This window comes from Ovis canadensis, chromosome 9 (genome assembly GCF_042477335.2).
Source record: "Ovis canadensis isolate MfBH-ARS-UI-01 breed Bighorn chromosome 9, ARS-UI_OviCan_v2, whole genome shotgun sequence".
NCBI classification, from domain to species: domain Eukaryota; kingdom Metazoa; phylum Chordata; class Mammalia; order Artiodactyla; family Bovidae; genus Ovis; species Ovis canadensis.
This window is the reverse complement of record NC_091253.1, coordinates 78,968,492-78,987,189: the sequence shown is the minus strand read 5'-3', so window position 1 is coordinate 78,987,189 and position 18,698 is coordinate 78,968,492. Positions and strand designations below refer to the sequence as shown.

Genomic DNA, 18,698 nt, shown 5'->3' with positions numbered 1-18,698 from the left:
GAGATTCAACCAGTCCATCCTAAAGGAAATTAGTCCTGATTCCCTTTATTCCAGTATTCCAATATTTATTGGAAGGATTGATGCTGAAGCTGAAACTCGAATACTTTGGCCCCCTGATGCAAAGAACTGACTCATTTGAAAAGATCCTGATGCTGGAAATTGAAGGCAGGAGGAGAGGGGGACGACAGAGGATGAGATGTCTGAATGGCATCACCGACTCAGTGGACATGAGTTTGAGTAAAATCCGGGAGTTGGCTATGGACAGGGAGGCCTGATGTGCTGCAGTCCATGGGGTCACAAAGAGTCAGATCTGACTGAATGGCTGAACTGAACTGAAACAGTAATGTTACTGTGTAAGTTTCATGGTTATATCCATAGTTATAATTCAAGCTTTTATACTATAGGGTTTTAGATTGTTTAACACTGACTTTATGACTCTTTCATCGATCTTGTGCTCCTGTATTCCTGGATATCCAGTATAAAAATGAGGTTATTCATTAAAGTTTTAAGGAACTCTCTTTCCCTCTCATATGCATTCATTATTCTTTCAAAAAATATTTGTTGAGTGCTTGATATGTGCTTGGTATAGAGACTAGAAGGATGATTTAGACATTATCCTTGACTTTGCTTTAGAGAGATAGCATGATGTACTTAACAGATTATAAACCTTGAAATAGACTTACTAAATCCTGATTTTTTGGTGATTTGCTGCAGTATTTCTGAGCCTTGTAGGCCTTAATGGTTGAGCATGGCTTAATTGAGACAGATGACTGGCTGGGGAAAGACATCATATTCCATTATGTAAAAAGTAAGGCTTAGGGTTATTAAAGTACAAGACCTACCTTGGGAGAAAAGAAAAGAGTGATTGAAGTGGAAGTTTCGGATTTAGGGAGATTGCTAAAATGGGTCATCTCATCTATTTTTTAAAAGTTGCGAAATGCTCTTTTGAAAAAAGTAGTATGTACACATGTTAATAATTGCAAACAATGCTAGCATATATGTTGAAAAATAAGTCCTCCCATCCTAGATCTCAAGCCCTCCTTCACTTAGGCAAATGTTTCTTAAGAATTTTTCCAGAAAGTTTTTCTCATGCTCACACAAACAGGTCTGTATGCATATGTGTGTATGTGTGTGTCCCTTTTAATAGGGAGAATGGTTAGAAATGCAGATGGTGCCATACTCTACCTTTTAAGTAAAAGTGTTCAATTGTGTCCAGCTCCTCTGTCCATAGCGTTTTTCAGGCAAGAATATTAGAGTGGGTTGCCCTTTGCTTTTCCAGGGGATCTTCCCAACCCGGGATTGAACCTGTGTCTCTTCTTTGTTGTTGTTGTTTTTTTAATCTCTCCCCTCCCTCCCTCCCACCCCTGCTAAAGTGTGTCTCTTGCACCTCCTGCATTGGTAGGTGGATTCTTTATCATTGAGCTCCCTGGGAAGCGCCAAACTCTACCTAAGTCATCTATGTCAGCACATCCTTTATCTCATCCTTTAAGTTGCTAATAGCATTGTAGTATATGGATATATAATCCTTATTTTGATGAAAAACTTTCTTGAACTAATCAAGATCCTTTGGTATCTGATGCATTCCTCCCAGAAGCAGTGTTGCAGTACATGTCATTTGTAGAATAGATTCCTAGAAGTGAAATCTGGGTCAGGAGGTCCATGTATCTTAAAAATTAATAGATACTGCCTAATTTCCCTCCACAAAAGCTTTTCAATCATCTGTACTCACTTACATGGTATATGAGAGTGCTTCTTTCCCAGTATCCTCCCACATGGTATATTATCAGCTTTTTTTCATTTTTAACTTTTGCCAGTGGTGGCTCAGACGGTAAAGTGTCTGCTTGCAGTGCAGGAGACCTGGGTTTGATCCCTTGGTTGGGAAGATCCCCTGGAGAAGGAAATGGCAACCCACTCCAGTACTCTTGCCTAGAAAATTCCATGGACTGAGGAGCCTGGTAGGCTATAGTCCATGGGGTTGCAAAGAGTCAGACATGACTGAGCGACTTCACTTTCACTTTCAGTGTAATTAGTTAAATATATAATTTGCATTATGAGAGATTCTGAATATCTTTTAATATGCTTAAAAGGCCACTTTTATTTCTCTTTTTGAACTGCCTTCTTTAATGCAGTTATTTCATGAAATTTCATTTCTAGTCTTATTGAAGACAGCAGGGTTCTAGCGCTCTGCATAAGTTTAACCTACCCCTTCTTCACCACTGATTCACCACTGAGGAAGACTAGGGCTTTAAGGGGCAATATTTTATACCTTTTAGTTGGTTCATTGTCCTGAGTGATTGGCAGTACAAGAAGGTCTACATTTGTGAACCACCTGATATATTACACTTTAGAATTTTTTTTCTGCATTATCAATAAAGTTTTTATTTCTCTTTTTGATTTCTTCTTGTTTTAATTGTGGTTGATTTGCAATGTTGTTTTTGTTTCAGTTATCAGAATAGTAAGTTGAGTTTTTTTGTAGATTATTCCTTTATAGGTTATTACATGATATTGAGTATAACAGAATTTTAATTCTTAGAAAATGGGGAGTGAAGTCAAATTTGATTGGCAGAGTACCACCAGATTTTTTGTTTTAAAGATAACTGCCAGTAATGTCGGAGATGGTTTGAAAGGGGTTAAAAGAGATAAATTATGTAATTTGGAGATAGTTCTGTCTTAGGCTAAAGATTATGGGGATCTAAGGTGGCTTACTGGTAAAGTACAAACTAGAACTTCCTCTACCCCAGATGTTGAGACCCAGAAAGACCGCTGCCTCTAAGGCTTATGCCATAACCCTTATGTTCGAATTAGATATAATTGCCTCTGTGCCAAGCGTGAAGATGCTTTTAGAAGGCCATATTTCCCAGGGTCATGGCATAAGCCTTGGAAGCAAAAGAACCTGGAATTCTGCTTTCCCTCTGTTGGCCAGTGGTCTTTCTGGGTCTCAACATCTGGGGAAGTGGTTGCTCTGCATTGTACTTAACTGGTAGACCTTAGTCCTTTAATCCTTTTCTAGGTTCTTTCCCTGGGTGGCCTATTTTTTTTTGGAAGTGTAGCATATCTTTCAGGAAACAATTGATAGCTAACTATGGTAGATAATTGGAGAAGGAGATGGTACCCCACTCCAGTACCCTTGCCTGGAAAATCCCATGGACAGAGGAGCCTGGTAGGCTGCAGTCCATGGGGTCGTGAAGAGTCGGACACGACTGAGCGACTTCCCTTTCACTTTTCACTTTCGTGCATTGGAGAAGGAAATGGCAACCCACTCCAGTGTTCTTGCCTGGAGAATCCCAGGGACAGGGGAGCCTGGTGGGCTGCCGTCTGTGGGGTCGCACAGAGTCAGACACGACGGAAGCGTGTCTGACTTAGCAGCAGCAGCATAGTAGATAATGTTACAGAGTTATGTAACAAATTTATGATCATAAGAACTTTCTGCGTTTCATATTTTATAATAGAAATTCTGACTCCATTATTAAAATCGCTTGTGAAATGTGGAGCAGTTTTCGTTTTTGACTTAAAGGTTGATCTAAAGAAGAAATTCAGAAGAATTCAAAACATTGGCACATTTCATAAGATGTAAGAAAGAAATATAAATGGAAATTGATAAACAGTTAAGACTCAATGTTTAGTCTAATGCTATTATTTAAACTATTTTAGCATATAATTTATGTAGAATAGACTGCACATATTTAAAGTGTATAATTTCATAAATTTTGACGATTGTATACACCTGTGAAACCATCACCACAATTAAGATAGTGAACAGAATCATCATTGTCTAAAGTTTTCTTTGCCCCTTCTGTTTTTTATATTCATATATATATGAATATATAAATATTCTTTCTTGTAGTACATAATTAAATTACAAACAAGTTTATCCTTTTGGGTCTTTGTGAGACAGGCCCAGAACATTGTTTATCCTGGGACTAATTATTCCCCAATAGGTCCATCTTAGTACTCGATCCACTGTTTTAGGAATCATGGCATCTTCCAGTCTGGCTGGTAGAAAAAGACACTGTTCCCAGCCTTGTGTGAGCTCTGGGGCACTTTTCCCCCTAAATGTTTCTCTTAGATCTTTTCTTGGCATTTGAAGTTTCCTCGTACTCATGCACTGATCAGCACTGATCAATGCTAATCACTACTCCAGGGGAGCAGTATTCTCATAAACGTGCACCAATCAGTACATAGGTATTTAGTACTTAAGGGGAACCCTTGAGATTCAAGGGAAATCTCTTTCGAGTCTTACATATTTTTCTTTCTTTTCTTGTACTCTGCCCCATGAACTCTAGCGCGTTGAATCTTCTTGGACTCTTGAGTGCTTTCTGAACTCATAGATTCATCTGGGCTCAAGCTGGTTTTCTTTTCTTGCATAGCACTCTTGAAACTCTCAAAGCAGTGAACCAGGGCAGTAAAAATAGGACTCACCTTGTATGTTTCTGCCTGTCAGGAATCATCTCTCCTTTTTTTTTTTTTTTGCTTTTTGTCCTCTGCCTTAAAAATAGTTGTTACATATATATTTATATTTAGTTACAGTTAGCATTTTCAGGCAAGAGGATAAAACTGCTCCCTCTTACTCCATCTTGGCTGGAAGTGAAATCCCTGCTTAGTAGTCTTTTTATTTTTTATTTTTTTAATTTTTTAATTTTTTTAAAATTTTTATTTTTACTTTATTTTACTTTACAATACTGTATTGGTTTTGCCATACATTGACATGAATCCACCATGGGTGTACATGCATTCCCAAACATGAACCCCCCTCCCACTTCCCTCCCCACAACATCCCTCTGTGTCATCCCCGTGCACCAGCCCCAAGCATGCTGTATCCTGCATCGGACATAGACTGGTGATTCGATTCTTACATGATAGTATACATGTTTCAGTGCCATTCTCCCAAATCATCCCACCCTCTCCCTCTCCTTCTGAGTCCAAAAGTCCGCTGTACACATCTGTGTCTTTTTTGCTGTCTTGCATACAGGGTCATCATTGCCATCTTTCTAAATTCCATATATATGTGTTAGTATACTGTATTGGTGTTTTTCTTTCTGGCTTACTTCACTCTGTATAATTGGCTCCAGTTTCATCCATCTCATCAGAACTGATTCCAATGTATTCTTTTTAACGGCTGAGTAATACTCCATTGTGTATATGTACCACAGCTTTCTTATCCATTCATCTGCTGATGGACATCTAGGTTGTTTCCATGTCCTGGCTATTATAAACAGTGCTGCGGTGAACATTGGGGTACATGTGTCTCTTTCAATTCTGGTTTCCTTGGTGTGTATGCCCAGCAGTGGGATTGCTGTGTCATATGGCAGTTCTATTTGCAATTTTTTAAGGAATCTCCACACTGTTTTCCATAGTGGTTGTACTAGTTTGCATTCCCACCAACAGTGTAGGAGGGTTCCCTTTTCTCCACACCCTCTCCAGCATTTATTGCTTGCAGATTTTTGGATCGCAGCCATTCTGACTGGTGTGAAGTGGTACCTCATTGTGGTTTTGATTTGCATTTCTCTGATAATGAGTGATGTTGAGCATCTTTTCATGTGTTTGTTAGCCATCTGTATGTCTTCTTTGGAGAAATGCCTATTTATTTCTTTGGCCCATTTTTTGATTGGGTCGTTTATTTTTCTGGAATTGAGTTGCATAAGTTGCTTGTATATTTTTGAGATTAGTTGTTTGTCAGTTGTTTCATTTGCTATTATCGTCTCCCATTCAGAAGGCTGTCTTTTCACCTTGCTTATATTTTCCTTTGTTGTGCAGAAACTTTTAAGTTTAATTAGGTCCCATTTGTTTATTTTTGCTTTTATTTCCAGAATTCTGGGAGGTGGATCATAGAGGATCCTGCTGTGATTTATGTCGGAGAGTGTTTTGCCTATGTTCTCCTCTAGGAGTTTTATAGTTTCTGGTCTTACATTTAGATCTTTAATCCATTTTGAGTTTACGTTTATGTGCGGTGTTAGAAAGTGATCTAGTTTCATTCTTTTACAAGTGGTTGACCAGTTTTCCCAGCACCACTTGTTAAAGAGATTGTCTTTACTCCATTGTATATTCTTGCCTCCTCTGTCAAAGATAAGGTGTCCATATGTGTGTGGACTCATCTCTGGGCTTTCTATTTTGTTCCATTGATCTATATTTCTGTCTTTGTGACAGTACCATACTGTCTTGATGACTGTGGCTTTGTAGTAGAGCCTGAAGTCAGGCAAGTTGATTCCTCCAGTTCCATTCGTCTTTCTCAAGATTGCTTTGGCTATTCGAGGTTTTTTTGTATTTCCATACAAATCTTGAAATGATTTGTTCTAGTTCTGTGAAAAATATCACTGGTAGCTTGATAGGGATTGCATTGAATTTGTAAATTGTTTTGGGTAATATACTCATTTTCACTATATTGATTCTTCCAATCCATGAACATGGTATATTTCTCCATCTATTAGTGTCCTCTTTGATTTCTTTCATCAGTGTTTTATAGTTTTCTATATATAGGTCTTTAGTTTCTTTAGGTAGATATATTCCTAAGTATTTTATTCTTTTCGTTGCAATGGTGAATGGCATTGTTTCCTTAATTTCTTTTTCTACTTTCTCATTATTAGTGTATAGAAATGCAAGGGATTTCTATGTGTTGATTTTATATCCTGCAACTTTACTATATTCATTGATTAGCTCTAGTAATTTTCTGGTGGAGTCTTCAGGGTTTTCTATGTAGAGGATCATGTCTTCTGCAAACAGTGAGAGTTTCACTTCTTCTTTTCCAATTTGGATTCCTTTTATTTCTTTTTCTGCTCTGATTGCTGTGGCCAAAACTTCCAGAACTATGTTGAACAGTAGCGGTGAAAGTGGACACCCTTGTCTTGTTCCTGACTTTAGGGGAAATGCTTTCAATTTTTCACCATTGAGGATAATGTTTGCTGTGGGTTTGTCATATATAGCTTTTATTATGTTGAGGTATGTTCCTTCTATTCCTGCTTTCTGGAGAGTTTTTATCATAAATGGATGTTGAATTTTGTCAAAGGCCTTCTCTGCATCTATTGAGATAATCATATGGCTTTTATTTTTCAATTTGTTAATGTGGTGAATTACATTGATTGATTTGTGGATGTTGAAGAATCCTTGCATCTCTGGGATAAAGCCCACTTGGTCATGGTGTATGACCTTTTTAATGTGTTGTTGGATTCTGATTGCTAGAATTTTATTGAGGATTTTTGCATCTATGTTCATCAGTGATATTGGCTTGTAGTTTTCTTTTTTTGTAGTATCTTTGTCAGGTTTTGGTATTAGGGTGATGGTGGCCTCATAGAATGAGTTTGGAAGTTTACCTTCCTCTGCAATTTTCTGGAAGAGTTTGAGTAGGATAGGTGTTAGCTCTTCTCTAAATTTTTGTTAGAATTCAGCTGTGAAGCCGTCTGGACCTGGGCTTTTGTTTGCTGGAAGATTTCTGATTATAGTTTCACTTTCCGTGTTTGTGATGGGTCTGTTAAGATTTTCTATTTCTTCCTGGTTCAGTTTTGGAATATTGTACTTTTCTAAGAATTTGTCCATTTCTTCCACGTTGTCCATTTTATTGGCATATAATTGCTGATAGTAGTCTCTTATGATCCTTTGTATTTCTGTGTTGTCTGTTGTGATCTCTCCATTTCATTTCTAATTTCATTGATTTGATTTTTCTCTCTTTGCTTCTTGATGAGTCTGGCTAATGGTTTGTCAGTATTATTTATCCTTTCAAAGAACCAGCTTTTGGCTTTGTTGATTTTTGCTATGGTCTCTTTTGTTTCTTTTGCATTTATTTCTGCCCTAATTTTTAAGATTTCTTTCCTTCTACTAACTCTGGGGTTCTCCAATTCTTCCTTTTCTAGTTGCTTTAGGTGTAGAGTTAGGTTAATTATTTGACTTTTTTCTTGTTTCTTGAGGTATGCCTGTAATGCTATGAACTTTCCTCTTATAGTGTCCCACATGTTTTGGGTTGTGTTTTCATTTTCATTAGTTTCTATGCATATTTTGATTTCTTTTTTGATTTCTTCTGTGATTTGTTGGTTATTCAGAAGTGTGTTGTTCAGCCTCCATATGTTGGAATTTTTAATAGTTTTTCTCCTGTAATTGAGATCTAATCTTAATGCATTATGGTCAGAAAAGATGGTTGGAATGATATCAGTTTTTTTAAATTTATCAAGGTTAGATTTATGGCCCAGGATTTGATCTGTCCTAGAGAAGGTTCCATGAGCACTTGAGAAAAAGGTGAAATTCATTGTTTTGGGGTGAAATGTCCTATAGATACCAATTAGGTCTAACTGGTCTAATGTATCATTTAAAGTTTGCATTTCTTTGTTAATTTTCTGTTTAGTTGATCTGTCCATAGGTGTGAGTGGGGTATTAAAGTCTCCCGCTATTATTGTGTTATTGTTAATTTCCCCTTTCATACTTGTTAGCATTTGTCTTACATATTGCAGTGCTCCTATATTGGGTGCATATATATTTATAATTGTTATATCTTCTTCTTGGATTGATCCTTTGATCATTATGTAGTGGCCTTCTTTATCTCTTTTCACAGCCTTTGTTTTAAAGTCTTTTTTATTGGATATGAGTATTGCCACTCCTGCTTTCTTTTGGTCTCTATTTGCGTGGAATATCTTTTTCCAGCCCTTCACTTTCAGTCTGTATTAGTAGTCTTTTTAAATGATGATGATAAGTGAAGTTTTTTGTTTTTCAAAATGTTATATTATTTTTCTGTAGAAGGACTGTTGTGTGTGAATTAATGATGTATTGTTGCCTGTATGATACTGATTGCCATGTAGGTTTTTCTTCAGATTGTCCTGTGTAGTTTCATTAAGAAGACTGATTTTGCATAGTTGAGTAGTTACTACTTAAAAGTTTGCTTTTAACCTTAGAATACTAGGAGATAGGGTACTGTGTCTTAGGTTTAGAGTGATTTAGCAGTATAGTAGAGATTTGGGAGCATGTTTCCCAAGTTGATTATTAAAACCTTATATTTTGAATCTTTGCTTGTACTTCACTGAAGTGTTTATAAGGTGGAAAACTTAGTTTTTAAAATAGACTATTAAAAAGTTAATACCAATTTTTTCTTGTTTTACATTATTTTAAAATTATAGTATTCCACCTATTACCAATATCTGTTGTTCAAAATAATAGTAACAAATTAATTTGTAATGTCTCAGTTTTTTTTCAGGAACTCTGATCAATGAATTTAGAATGGTAATGAGAAATTTGAGATCCTGCTTCCCATCTTTCCTCTTTTGATGCATTTAGGTTGTTTAAACCCCTGTTTTCCATTTATTAAAGGCTTTTTTTATTTTTTTAAAGGCATTTTAAAATATTAATTATCTATGAAACACCAATAATGCTTTGTAAACAGTATTCTACAAAATGCTGCTGTCCTAAAACTTTGGTGTGTGTTCAACAGTAGAGACATGATTCTGTTGTCAAATCACTGAGAAAAAGTTAGTATTAGATGGTTTTTTTTTTTAAATGAAACTCATTTGTGAATAATGGTATCCATTACAGTGTTCATACCTCATCTCTTACTATGACTATAGAAGTACTGGTTCCTATTCATGTTTATAATTTGACTTTTTGTCTCATTTATGGAATTTGAATGCAGTATTTTCAACAGGTTTCACTGCATCTGTAGAAAATCATTTTAACTGATAAAGATCCAAGGACTGGGGCAAGTTACTTTTAGAGCTTTACTTTTACTTTCCTTCTGAATACTCTATGAATTAAGTGTATTTATTATGGTCCTTTCATTGTTGTAAATAGTAAAATTATTTAAAAAAATATTGCTTACTGTGTGGCAGGCATTGTGGTAGGCCTTCAATATGAGCCATATAATCAAGGATGTATATTTTTAACAGAGGTGTCATTTTTTTCATTACCAAAATATTGTTATCACTATTATTATAAATATGGCTCTTGGTTTTATTTATTGGAAGTCTCTTAATTTTATCTGATGTTTTTTGACTTTCAGTTTTTCAGAAAGTCCACCTTTCCACCCCAGGACAGATAGCTCTTTTGATCTAAGGAGGCTTCATTCATTTTACTTTCCTTGTCTATATCTTGTGGAGTGTGTGTTATTTAAAAGAATGACAGTCATGTTCATAATTAATATGCCTAATTTAGCCCTAATTATAGTGTGTTTTATTCTTTAGCCTTCTGCATTAAATTAAACAGAGATGAGGGGATGTAAATTTAATAATTCACACAGCACCCTCCCATCTCTGATTGTTCACTGTGGCCCCAAACATAAAGTCTTTATTATACACAATGCTGCCTTTGCTCCTGAGTTCTTCCTGATATTCAATGTCCTCCCTCCATATAGTTTCTCTTCTACTTTCTTTATGTCTACTTGCATTTTCTATTTCAGTTCAGGTATCACATCTGGAACCCTCTTTGCTGTCTTTCCACCTCTTCCCCTTAGGCTATGTTAGGATCTCTTCTATGTTGTCACAACATTCTAGGTACCTCTATCATTGTCTTTTTATTTGATGTATCTTTCTCTTATTAGACTCAACTCCCAAAAGGAATTATCTATTCCTTTTTTTATTCTTATTTTCACTGTCTAGCACAGTACCTGGCAAACAACAGATGTTCATTATGTGTTTGATTAATGTGTAAATAAATGACATTTATTTTTCTATTTATATTGAAAAGCTTTAAGATGCAAGTTTTAAATGTTATGTATGTTATAAAAATATTTCTTTCAGAACCCATTTTATTCTTTTGAAGACTTTTAGCTAGATTTTTCTCTTAAAATTGTGAAAAAAGTTATTAGAGGCCATATTTGTATAATGACATTCAAGTGGCCACAGTAAGATTATTTTCTAATCTCCACTATCCCTCCATCTCTTAAGATACAGATCTTATGAATGAGACAGAGTAAAGGACTTTAGGCTGGATAAAGATTAAGATTCCCTGCTGGCTTGTAATTTTCAGAATCTGGATGGTTATTTATTTGAATGAAATGATGCATATATTGTATACATCAAAAGTAAAGCACATGTGATTGTTAGAGAAATGTTTGAACTCCCCAGTGGGATGTCATGGGGTATGTTTATAAACTCCCACTAAGCAGTAGTTCTACAATGGAATTTCACTGGCATTGAGATAATAATTTGCACAGTCAAATTACCTTCTTTACAAAAACCCAGGGAATCATGAAGGCCTAATCCTTTCTTAATGTCAACCCACAGGCTGCAAGAAAGCGTAAGATTGCCATTCGAAAAGCCCAGGGGAAAAATGTGGAGGCCATTCGGGAACTGAATGAGTATCTGGAACAGTGAGTGTCTTACAAGAGGATTGTGTTTTGTTATTCTGATAAATCTTTTTTAATTAAAATGGAATTTGCATTTGATTTCCTTTTTGCTTCCATGCTGTTCATTTACAGAATATCTACACATTTATTTTTTTTCCCTTTACTCTAACCAGATTTGTTGGAGACCAAGAAGCCTGGCATGAACTTGCAGAACTTTATATCAATGAACATGAGTAAGTCATTAAACACATAAAATTTTTTGCTAGGAAATGTAATTTTCATCACTGTATAAGTTCAAGAATTATAGTAGTTTCTGAAGGATTGGTGAGAAGATGTGAATTGTGTCAAATTAACAAAATAAATAAAAAACAAATTGACAGTTTGTTGGTTATAATATGTGAATTGTTTTAAGTAGGTCAGTTGTGTTTTGCTAAATTATTTTTATTTGGGAAGTAAGTTTTCTTTTAAATCCAGATGGCATTCTTTGAAATTAGAAAGGCATATATTTGCTGGGCTAAGGTTATTTTTAGTGAATGAAAATTGTGAATTTTTAGAATTTAAATTGTTCTTATATACAAAGAGTATTCTACTCCCTGCTGTTTAAAAATTCTGTCAATTGTATGCATTTATTAGCCTTAGCATGAAGAGAATCAACTCTTCCAAAGTAGAAGCATTCTGTTGCCTGGGTAAAAAACCAAGAATAATCAAGAATGTTGAATGTTGTAGGAACTTGCTTATTGGATATTTAATGTTTTTGTTAGCTTTTTTTTAATTGGTGCAGTGACAGGAGGAAATCCCAGTGTGAGAGGATTAGCCCAGTCTTAGTGCAAGTTTTCTAATATCACAGCATTAATGCTAACCTCTATCTGGAGGCAGGTTTTTTTTTTTCCCTTAGTTCTGAGTCTGAAGTATATCAGATTGTTTCTTTCATCCCTTTTGAGAGAATAGAATCAGATTCTCATGCGCATATTCTTATTGTGCATGAATACTTAGAATACTTAACCTCATTCTCATAGTACAAAATAGCTGACATAGGAAATAAAATCAAATGAAGACACTTGTCTGTTACCTTTGTTCAGGGCTATATATGTATGTAAAATGAAGAGTTAAGGTAGTTATATGTATAATTCTAATAAAAGTGAGAGCTAAAATAAAAGTAATAGCTGTCATTTAATAAATTTGTACTGTATTCTGGGAACCATTTTTCAGTTCTGTTATACATGCTAGCTATCAGATGTTCTTTGTTTTTTAATAGGAAGTTATTTCCTGAATCATGTTAAGTATACATATGGGGATGTTTATATGATCATACATGTAAATGTACTTAGATTTCGCTTATGTATATGAGTGGTAGTGTATTTGGTTAAATGGTCATGTTTCCACTTTTCATTGTTTTAAAGTCAACATTTATAAAGTATTGTTGATAAGTTCAATTGGTAAGTTACGTCTGACTCTTGTGACCCCATGGACTGCAGCACGCCAGGCTCCTCTGTCCTCCACTGTTTCCCAGAATTTGCTCAAATTCATGTCCATTGAGTCAGTGGTGATATCTAACCATTTAAATAACATGAACTGAATTTTCAGAGTGCAGTAAAAAAAAATTAACAGTGGTTTTAATCTGTCCCTAAAGCAGATGGTAGTTAGTTATATTTTTGTGCCTTTTGAAGATTTTGTGATTAAAACCATTTACAGAAATTCCAAATCATCAAGGAAATTTTTTCTTTAAAGAAGTACCTAATACAGAAAATTTGGAAAACCCAATAAAGAATAAAGACAAAGACAAAAATCATGTGTAATTGCATCATCCTAAATTAACTACAGTTTATATTTGATTTTTTCCCTTCAATATCCCTTGAAATAAAAAGAAACAGAATTATCTTTTGTAGCTTACAGTTTTCACTTAGTTATATTTTATCAAAAATTCCTTATCACAGAAAATATTCTACAATGTGATTTTAATATTATTCCATCTTACTAATTAACCCTGGTATTCCTAACTAATTTCCTAGTAAAATATAGTAATGCTATACTATCTTCATTTTATTCTATTTGTTTTTAAGAAGTAAAATGTTATTTATAGATTACATGATTGCCAATTTAGAAAATTCTACAGAGTCTACAAAAAAGTCACTAGAACTAATGAGTATAGTAAACCTGCAGATAAGATATCACTTATATAGAAATCATATTTGTATATACTGGCAACAAACAGTTATAGTTTTAAAGCATTCATAATAGCATAAAACACTTTGAAATATATATATATTTTTAATGTAAATTGTTTGTGTGCTGAAAACTACAAAACATTAATTAAAGAAATTAAAGAGCACCTAAATAATACCAAATTCATGAATTGGAAACTCAGCATTGTTTTGTTTGTTTTTAATTGAAGTATAGTTGATTTACAGTGTTAGTTTCAGCTATATAGCACAGTGATTCAGTTATACATACATGTAATGGTTGTCTTTATTTTTGGTTGTTTCCTTGGGCTAAATTCCTCAAAGTAGAATTACTTGATTAAATGATATACGTGGTTTTTAGTGATTTGATAAATTGTTCCTAGGTGCTCACTAGAAAGTAGTATCAATTTACTCTCACAGCAGTTATTAGAGTGTCACCTTAACAACAGTGGGTGCTATTGTTCTTTTTAATCTTTGTAGATTTTAATAGCTGAAAATTGGTTACACTTTTTTGAGGAGCTCTTTATATAAATGATATGAGCTAATACTGATTTTTTTAACTTATAGAAACTTTATATTTTTAGATGGCTAGATATATCAATTTATATTGCTTTCAGGTTTTCTATCCTCTAAGAACTGTATAAATACATTATTATTTTTTTTTCTGCTTCTTTATCAGTTTTACTTTTTTGCATGTATTTGAAATATTTTGGTAGTTCTTAAATAGGTTATACTGTATTTTTAACCTATCACTAAATTTATTATTTGCTTCATCTTATAATAGCCACATTCAGTTTTGCTTTGTTTTGGGTCTCTAAAGAGTTTATTGAGATATTGTTGGATAGAATCTTAGAAGAATCACCAGAAGTCAAGAGATAAAAAGACAGAACAACACCTGAAAAGTAATTTCTTTTTATGGGAAATGATAATTATGTTCTGCATATCCTTTTGCCTTGTGTTACAAAGTTCCTTTTGATCTTGAAGCTAGTTACTTACAAAATGACTGTTTATTTTTTCCATTGAACATTTAGAAGGAAAATTTTAGATTTAGGGTAAGTGAAAATAAATATCTTCATATTTTTTGAAGCTATTTGAAGATTAGGATGTTCACTTAATTCATTTAATTTGTTTCAGCAAGTCATTGTGGTAGGTAGGATGTTTTTGGTAGAAGTGGTAGGTTATTGTCAGATATCAGTTTACCACAGTTTTGTGCACACAGTGGTAAGAATGTAGCAAGTTAGGAATTGCTTGATATATTTAACATTCTGACATTCTTTTCTGCATATTAATAGTTATAGTAAGTCACAGGCAGATTGCTAATCTAGATCTAGACTTTTTTACTTAAAATAGATTTCCACAGTAGGATGTTAATCTCAGTCTATTCACTGTTTTTATAGAAAAAAGGGAATATAAATTTCTGCCACATACATTTTTAATATCTTTAAGTTGCTTTTATTTAAATTTGCTTCTGATTTATAAATTCTAGATACAGTTATTCCACTGGTATATATCACACCGGTTGGTCATATTGAGATACTTTTCTAAATATAAAAAATTAGTTACAATTTTTGCCTTAATCCCAACAGTACCTTATAAACAGCATTGTGTGTTTTGAACAGATACTGGATTTTTTTTAAATGTGATTTGTTGTTAGTTAAAACTGGCTATCAGCAAGGAGCAGTTTTTAAAAGTTAATTATGAATGTCATTATTGTAGGTCCAGCTTTACTGTAAGATTCTATAACAAAGGGAATTATCAAGATCTTGTAAGGAAAAATCATAATACTGATAAAGCAATCTAGCAGCAAATACTGTAGCCTATACATATGCTTTTGTGTGGAACACAGGAACTTCACAAACACTTTAGTTACTGACTCTAATGTAGTAGTAACTGTGGTTATTCTATTTTAAATGGATTCTCAGTATTTTTACTTCCCTAAATCTTAATTTCATTCAGTTGTTGTATATAATAAATTAATATAATTATTTGGAATGGTCAATACTATCTGGATGATATATACTATCCTTGGGAGAATTTTGAAAATAGTCATCACTTAAATCACTTTCTTATGGCTCAGCACTCTTGGGCACCGCTGCCTGAGAAAAACTGGATTAGGCCATTTCTTGCTCCTTCCAGCTCTAAGTTTATTTCATTCTATACTTTATCTGCAAAATTTATTTGATTTTATATTTTGTAAAATTGGGGGAAGGTATCCCCTCCTTGTCTGTGATGTTAATACTAAATAATTTTTAACAAAGATATCTTGGCATTAATTTTTCATTAAAAACTCCTATACCCATTTTATATTACTTAATGCTGTGTAAGAATCAAGAGTCACAATTTTGCTCAACCATTTAAGTCTCTGAGAACGTTTGTTCTTAGCGTTAATATGAATTTTTGGTGTTACCCTAGTTAAAGGGACACATTTAGAAGGGAATTATCTTTCTGATGAACTTGAGTGTTTAAGATAGACTTCCTCTTCTATACAGTGATGAATAAATATCAGATTGATAGTCACAATACTTTTGTTCTAGATGTTTATTCAGTTGTTTGTTCAGTGATTGTATAGCTATCATACATTAAGAACTAATACTAGATTTGGAGCATAAAAATGAAAAGGGTTAAATAGCAATGTGATCTTTCATGAGAATTATCTTTGAATAAGATCGTTAATAAATCTAAAATGCTATGATTTGGGGAGATCATTTGGGAGGGTGTTTTTGGTTCCTTTGGCCCTATGGGTTTGATTGCTGTATCCCTTTTTATGTTACCATTGACATATTCTTAACTACCATCACCACCACAATTTTTCATTGTAGTGTGTAGTGCATATAAGCAGTATGCTTAGTAGTCAAGAGTATAGGTTTTCTGCTTATTTCCTAAGGTATTGGTGGAATTAAATGAGTTAATATTTGTAACAGCCAGAGAAGTACATGATACGTAATAAACACATAAAAACAGTTAGCTATTATTAGTTTTGCACGTGTGGAAAAACAGCCTACATATTTTGAAAAGTGAGTATTTCAGACATTAGTGTAAAATAGGTACCTTTTTATATTGACAAATGTCAAAATTAATTTTAGTAGCCTTTTTTTCTGTTACAATGTCATTACTTCCTCACTGGGACTGAATCTTTAATACCTGTGTTCTTTAGAATTTCCTGTAAATATTAAGGATATTTACATGACGTAAACATATAAAATACATTAAGGGGTAAATTATAGTCATGTAGGATAAAGCTATTTTTCCATAGCTCTTTGTGGCAGTTTTTTCTTTACGTTTTTCAGTAAAGATTTTGTTTCTCTGCCACATGATTAAGTAGTAGTAGAATGCATATCAAAACCACTAACTTGAATAGGTTGGTAAATACATGTCTGTGAAAGATTTTTAATGAATAGAGAATATTTAATAAAATGTTTATTCCTCATCATACTTTAGCTATTTGAATATTAAATTATCAGTGGATTTCTGGAACTTATTTTATGTATAAACTGGTCCAGGATCTTGAAGGCTATGTTGTTAATAATGTTTGAATGTCATTGTAGTGACCCAATTTTAAAAATGTAATGTCTTTTGATCATAGGCTGCTTTAGGATTTAAGCTTCTGTTTATCCATTTCGTTAAAAAAAAATAAAAACGTGATATTATTTATATTTACAAATTCAAGATAAGTACTTTATTAATAAAACTTTAAATTATTTGGGGAATAAAATGGATAATATCACTAAAATTGTTTTAAAATCATTTTAAGGTGTAACTGAGATACTATTTATGACTTTTAAAATTGATGTTTTTCAGCTATGCTAAAGCAGCCTTTTGTTTAGAGGAGCTTATGATGACTAATCCTTACAACCACTTATACTGTCAGCAGTATGCCGAAGTAAGTGTTTTCAAAAACTAGTTGTACGTGATTTTATTTCTGTTGGTATTATATATTACTGTGGAACTAAGAATATGTCCTTAATGTCAAGCAAGTATATAAATATTTAAGACATATTATGAAAATTGATTTGTGAAAGTAAAAGTTTTAAATTGTTAATATTGTAATGGAAATACTGATTTTTCAATTAAATGCCCTTGTTTAAAATAGTGAAATTCTTTTTTAATTGTATTTTTTAATTGCGTAGTATATTCTTTTTAAATTATGAATTATGTCACAGTTATCACCATTTAATGACTTTTAAGGCATTTACAATGATTATGACTTTTATATCCATATTTTAGGAAATTTATATTAAGGTCATTATTTTGGGAACTTAACTGTTAAGAATAGCAATACAGTTGACTCCTGTAAGGTTAAAAGGACTTCATTGTTAAGGAATGTCAATGGAACTAGGAAAGGACAAGTTAGAATGAATTTTAGGTTTATAATGCTAGTATAGTAATAGAAAATATAAAGTTGTAAAGCATTTGCAAGGCTGGCTTTTTTATATTGGCAACAGTTTTTAATTTTAAAAACTACTCAGTGATTCTTGATGTTCGTAGAGTGGTTTTGGGAGGTAGGTTATACTTAAAATTTAGATTAGCTCTACAACTTTAAGATGAATTCTTTTAACAGCTTGCATTTGTTTACAGAAATATGTTTCAGTTACTAATACCTATGGTATGATGAAGCATGCTATATTTCAAAGTAGTAAAATAAACAGGTTTCAGCACTCTGTAATTTTTAACAGGTTAAATATACCCAAGGTGGACTTGAAAATCTCGAACTTTCAAGAAAGTATTTTGCACAGGCATTGAAACTGAACAACAGAAATATGAGAGCTTTGTTTGGACTTTACATGGTGAGTTGAGGTACATGTTTAATGTTATTTTATGAAATGTCATTTAAAGTCCATTACCTGTCCAAGTTTATCACTTCTCCTTTTTTTTTTGGTATTTCATTGATAAGCATATGATGTTTTTCCTCTAGTTAATTATGAGCAACAGGTTATAAGGCAGTTATATTTTTGAATGATAACAGAGCCTACCTATTTGACATTTCATTGTAAATTGTCTTTTACCAGAATTTAAATCTGTCTTTGTAAAATTAAATAGTAGCAGATACAAAGCTATGTTATGTATTTCTTGTTTTGTTATTCTTGGGCTTATGCCCAACATTGTATTAATTTTCTTAAATTATAATTGTTTGATATATTTTAAAATAAAAGATATATTCAAAGTAAAATTTCTAGTGCCAAATTAAAATTTTTTTATGGTATAGACAAACAGTTTGGAAATTATTTATGGCAGGCATGTAATTAAATATTTCTTATGTTTATGTATGC

General features: G+C 33.2%; 1 protein-coding gene across 2 annotated transcripts in view; it reads left to right on the top strand.

Annotated features, from left to right (window-relative positions):
* EMC2 (ER membrane protein complex subunit 2) overlaps window positions 1-18,698 on the top strand; it is a 57,591-nt gene that overhangs the window by 25,326 nt on the left and 13,567 nt on the right. For both annotated transcript variants that reach the window (XM_069600371.1, XM_069600372.1), the window contains 4 exons: window positions 11,190-11,275; window positions 11,425-11,484; window positions 17,230-17,311; window positions 18,105-18,215. In XM_069600371.1, coding sequence (XP_069456472.1) covers window positions 11,190-11,275; window positions 11,425-11,484; window positions 17,230-17,311; window positions 18,105-18,215 — 339 coding nt within the window. The remainder of the gene's footprint in view (window positions 1-11,189; window positions 11,276-11,424; window positions 11,485-17,229; window positions 17,312-18,104; window positions 18,216-18,698) is intronic.